The 4,735-nt window shown below is 36.1% G+C and overlaps 1 protein-coding gene across 1 annotated transcript; it reads right to left on the reverse strand.

The window, feature by feature from the left end:
• Positions 1–1,455: 1,455 nt before the first annotated feature.
• LOC133312539 (uncharacterized) lies at positions 1,456–4,174 on the reverse strand. The gene is made up of 4 exons (XM_061513757.1): positions 3,797–4,174; positions 3,001–3,054; positions 2,041–2,100; positions 1,456–1,857 (listed from the first exon to the last, which is right to left on the reverse strand). The coding sequence occupies exons 1-4, from the start codon at positions 4,106–4,108 to the stop codon at positions 1,729–1,731; spliced, it is 555 nt and encodes a 184-aa protein (XP_061369741.1). The 5' UTR covers positions 4,109–4,174; the 3' UTR covers positions 1,456–1,728.
• Between the last annotated feature and the right edge of the window lie 561 nt (positions 4,175–4,735).

Genomic DNA, 4,735 nt, shown 5'->3' on the forward strand with positions numbered 1-4,735 from the left:
ACCTAGAAGCAAACCAGTGAGCACATCTGTTATTCTCTCTGAAGGTGTGGACCAATCGAACATCCCAATCTTCAGCAAGCCACTTGTGAATACGGAGAACAACCTGTGAGTTTCTGAGATTATAGCTACCTCCTTGAATAGTGCTAAGAGCAATTTATGAGTCACATTCCAAATCCAATCTCCTAGATTCAGTACCCCAGGCCAACTCTAAACCTTTGAGAATACCCCAAAGTTCAACATCTAGAGGGTTACAGAAACCTAACCTGAAGGAGAATCCACCCAGAAAAGCACCATTATGATCTCTAATAATACCTCCACAGCTAGCATGCTTCCTAGAAAGGGATGAAGCACCATCTGTATTAATCTTCAACCAACCAGGTTCAGGACGACACCATTTAGTAGGCTGATGAACATTAGGGGAGCTGTAAAAAATGCTTCTAGTCTTACCTCTAGCATCAATTAAATGCGCAATAAAATTAGAGATTACAAACTTATCATTGCTTGGTCTCCGAAAACTATCATCATGGATTTGATGATTACGCCAATTCCAAAGATGCCAGCAAGTAGTATAAAAAACATCTCTCCAACCAACATGGTTATGATGATTCCAACCCTTACTCACATCTCTGATGAGTCAAGGCTGCAAGTCTAACGTGAAGAAATATATGTGGTTAGTATATGTGAAAAACAATACAACTAGATGATAGTTGTCTCCAATTCATTAGAATTGGTCTAATGGTAAGAGATTGAGTTAATTTGTATGAGGTCAAAAAATCAAATGGCCAATAATATGTGTCTTATTTTCTCTCTTTATTCCGAATTTTAATGTGTCCCGTTTTCATCGCCTGTCAAGTTCACAAAGTTAGTTAACATAGGATTCCCATGGTTATGAAAAAAATCTTATTTAGAGTATAGTACATTTTTTTCTTTTTTCTTTTTGGGTTTTATAATTCTCAAGTTACATAAGAATTGAAATCTTATGTTGTAGAGATAAAAAATATTGAGACTCGTATGTTAAAAAAAATTATGTGTAAGATCCACGTCAGCACATAAATTAAAAGGTGTGTAGAAAGATTTCAATTCTCATGTAAAATGAGAATTATAAATTTCTTTTTTTCGGAAAAAGTACATCTATTCAATAACGCAATGCATGTCCATAAAATGAAGGCACAATTTTTCAGTTGGACCTTCTTGGGCCGACCCATTGCCCACCAAACAAGACCCCTACGTGATGGGACAGGGAAACCACATTTACCAAATCCTCACTTTTGTTTGGGCCCTGTCCCCTCGCATGTTCTTACGAGAATGTTAATGACTTAATGCTTATATGTTTGAACAAATAATTATTAGTCTAATTTAAACCGCATTGTTTTTCATAATAATTTATTTATTTTATGAAAAGAAGTTTTTAGTTCTATCATAAGTATTGAAAAATAATAATAATAATATACGTGACTGTTCATACATTGTGCTTTGGTCTATAGTCTTATTCTCACATCAATATCAATTGAAGCCTTTTATAATCAAGTACTCTTTACAATTTCTTCAAGACATAATAATAATAAAGAAAGTTAACTAACACTTTCCAAATACAACACCCTTAAATTAGGTCTATAAAAACCAAAATAACTGAATAGGCTTTAGTCAGGAAAGAGTGAATAGGCGACTTTTTTTAACTTTTTTTTTTTCTTCCTCGAAATCAATTGTTCTTACAGGAGCACTTCTAGTTTAGGCAGCTGCATATTCTTCATCTTCAAAACTCAGATTTAATGTCTGTAATCTAAAGCCTGAACCTTGTATGGTTTCTACCAGACTAGAAGCCACACCTGTAGCTTGGACTGTTGTCTGTTTTTTCAACTGAACAAGAGCACAAAAAGTCAGTAATGATATTGAAGTTAATTTAAACTCATTTTATAGTACTTTATCAAAGACAAATCCACATCCTAAATTGTCTTCTAGGGGCTCATGAGAACTCGATTCCATATATAATAAGATATAGTAACCCATTTTGGCAATTGTATTAAAGAACTTAATGTATACCTCTAAAGTTGCGAGTCCCTCAACAAGCTGAACCTTCAAATCGGTAACACCCTCTGTCTCCTATAAATATATATGTAATGGAACATTGATAAGCAAGTATTAAGGGCAATGACCCAAATTTCCAAAAGACAATGACAGCATGCCAAAATAACGAAGAAAGAAGACAATCAAAGAAGTGACCAACACATTATTTCATAGAAACAGAATTGAAAGCTTTATATTTATAAACACTTAATGCAGGGCATATAAATAAGAGACACGCCCATAACTAGATTAATCAATCGATGTTGCTGCAGACAAAGAAACACTCCCCCTCATATCACCGTGATTGAGGAAGCAGTATTTGGTACTGACCAGTCTGCATGACATGTTTACTTCCCGGAAGGCCAAAGTACTAACATATTACAGAAATGACAATGTTATTGTATACTTTTAGCCAATCATGTACAAGAGAGCCAACTACTTTTAGCTAGGCTTATAGAGGAGGGGAGAGACATGCTCCAACATAAATAGGAGCTCCATTGTCTCACACCCCGCCAATATATTGGAATGGGACTTACCCTCCTTCATCCCCATCCTTTGACCTTCTTTTAATTACATTTGAATCCAAGATACACAAGATTGGGTCTGAAACTCTGAATAAACATCACAAACATTTGATATCTTACTCTTTCTCTTTCCCTCCTGCATATCGTGATCTAATTAAAGGAAACCAGCCAACAAAAACCGCTCATATCTTTTTGAGAAGAAATTAATAGTAAGTTATTTTAAAAACCAGAACCTAATCAGCAGAAGTATTATATTATGGCTGCTATGTTCATCAAGGAACAGAGTAACAACATGGGTGGAAATATGAAAACACACTATGCCAAAACAAAAAGACGTATTTGCATAAAAATTATATTCACATTGAAGTGATTAGAACAAAAATAATTAGATTAAGAAAGTTCATAGACCTACCTCTAAGGCTTTGGTCAATGCTGGAATTGCTGTTTCATTCAATGCTCCCTCTGCCTTCAAATATGTGAAAGTAGACAGTTAATCTCAAGAAAGCAAAACAATCACAAACAGTAAAGTGTCTAGCTGAAGATCCAACAACGACTCAAAGCAAAATAGTAAAATTATCAGACAGACTCGGAGCCCACTTATTAAGGGATCCATTAGCTTAGGGCTTAAACATACATAACACTGATCAGTGATCATTGTTGGTAAGAAGGCACGACGGTTAATTTCTTTGGCTAAGTTCCCTATACATTGATGACAGGCACACATCTATTCCACAGCTCTTGGACAATGATTCATAGTAGTCACCATTTCAACAAGTCTATTTCATCGCTGTTCTAGTTTCATATAATGCCTAAATAATTTAGTACCCCAATTGCATAAAAAGGTATTGACTGAGTTAACACAGTTAAATTAAAAAAAAAAAAAAATCACTCCCCATTAAACCCGACTAGCTAGTGTGGGTGGAGAAAATCCTTGTACGCAGCCTTATCCTTGCATAATTGCAAATAAGTTGTTTCTTGAATTCGAACCCATGACTTTTTAGTCACGAAGGAACAGTTTTACCACTGCTTCCGGTTCCTCACTTTCGTTAACACAGTTAAATAAAGAACAAAAATTGTCAACTGGGTAAGTCTGCAAAATTCATCACAAGTTGGATTTAAAGGCATAAAAAGGTTCCAAACTCTAAAATTTTCACATGGGCTTTATAACAAGCGCATACTACTCATTCATGTTAAACTCACAAGCATACCTGAAAGAACATTGTAAGAGTATCAGATGGGGAAATGGGAACAACAACAGGTTGCTGTTCCGAGGTTAATGGTTGTTGCTGTTGTTCAGACTCAGTGCTAACTTCTTCTTGCTGTGAAGCCAATTGGGTTTCTTCTTCCACAGCTTTGGCCACACACACTCCACGGTTCTTAGTTGTTTGTGCCTTCAAAATTGAACAGAGAGGACGAAAGGGAAAGTTGCAAAACGCAAGGGAAGGAGAAGATGTAGTAGGAATAGTAGTAGAACAGAGACGAATGGAGTGAAGAGATGAAGATGAATATAGTGTGGCCATTTTCAAACACAATGCCAAACAAACACCTTACCTATCCACACCAAAACATCCTTTTATGTTCGCGCAAATTGGTAACCTTTGACGTTGTCTCTTTCTTAGCATCCACAAAACCGTCCCGTGTTTATCTCTCAGGCCCAGTACTCTCCCAAGGCCCAATAGGGAAGATGTTTTGTCTCGTAGACACCGGATCATCGACCAAAGTGTCACTATTTGAAAACAAAATTCATCAAAATGTCACAGAAATAGTACTTTTTATTAGACTGTCACGCGACGTAATTCGCTACGATGGATAGCGAATTATATTCGTCAATAATTTTGTGATACGTGGCACATTTTCACATAAAAAAGCTAACTGAACGTAATTCGCTACCAGTCGTAGCGAATCACGTCACGTGGTAGTCTGGTAAAAAATACTATTCGCGTGGTATTTGAATAAAAAATTTATCAAACTGTGACACTTTAGTCACTGTTCCCCTAGACACTCTCATGAGCAGTTGGTTTGTTTGATCGGTTGATCCGTAGATCCCTGATCGGTCAGATTTAGTTATTGAACCAGTTATATATTTCACACGATATAAAACACGTGAACCCATTTTTGAACCAAGTTCAATCACTATTAAATCGGCA

The sequence above is a fragment of the Gastrolobium bilobum genome, unplaced genomic scaffold (genome assembly GCF_033153095.1).
Source record: "Gastrolobium bilobum isolate Gb01-03AN ecotype WA unplaced genomic scaffold, APGP_CSIRO_Gbil_v1 utg20371, whole genome shotgun sequence".
In the NCBI taxonomy this organism is placed as follows: Eukaryota; Viridiplantae; Streptophyta; class Magnoliopsida; order Fabales; family Fabaceae; genus Gastrolobium; species Gastrolobium bilobum.

Coding starts and splice junctions, on each gene's coding strand:
- LOC133312539 (XM_061513757.1), bottom strand. CDS start 4,108: ATGGCCACACTATATTCATCTTCATCTCTTCACTCCATTCGTCTCTGT. Junction 3,055..3,796: donor CTCTTACAATGTTCTTTCAG/GTATGCTTGTGA, acceptor ACATATTTGAAG/GCAGAGGGAGCATTGAATGA. Junction 1,858..2,040: donor AGGGACTCGCAACTTTAGAG/GTATACATTAAG, acceptor GCTCTTGTTCAG/TTGAAAAAACAGACAACAGT.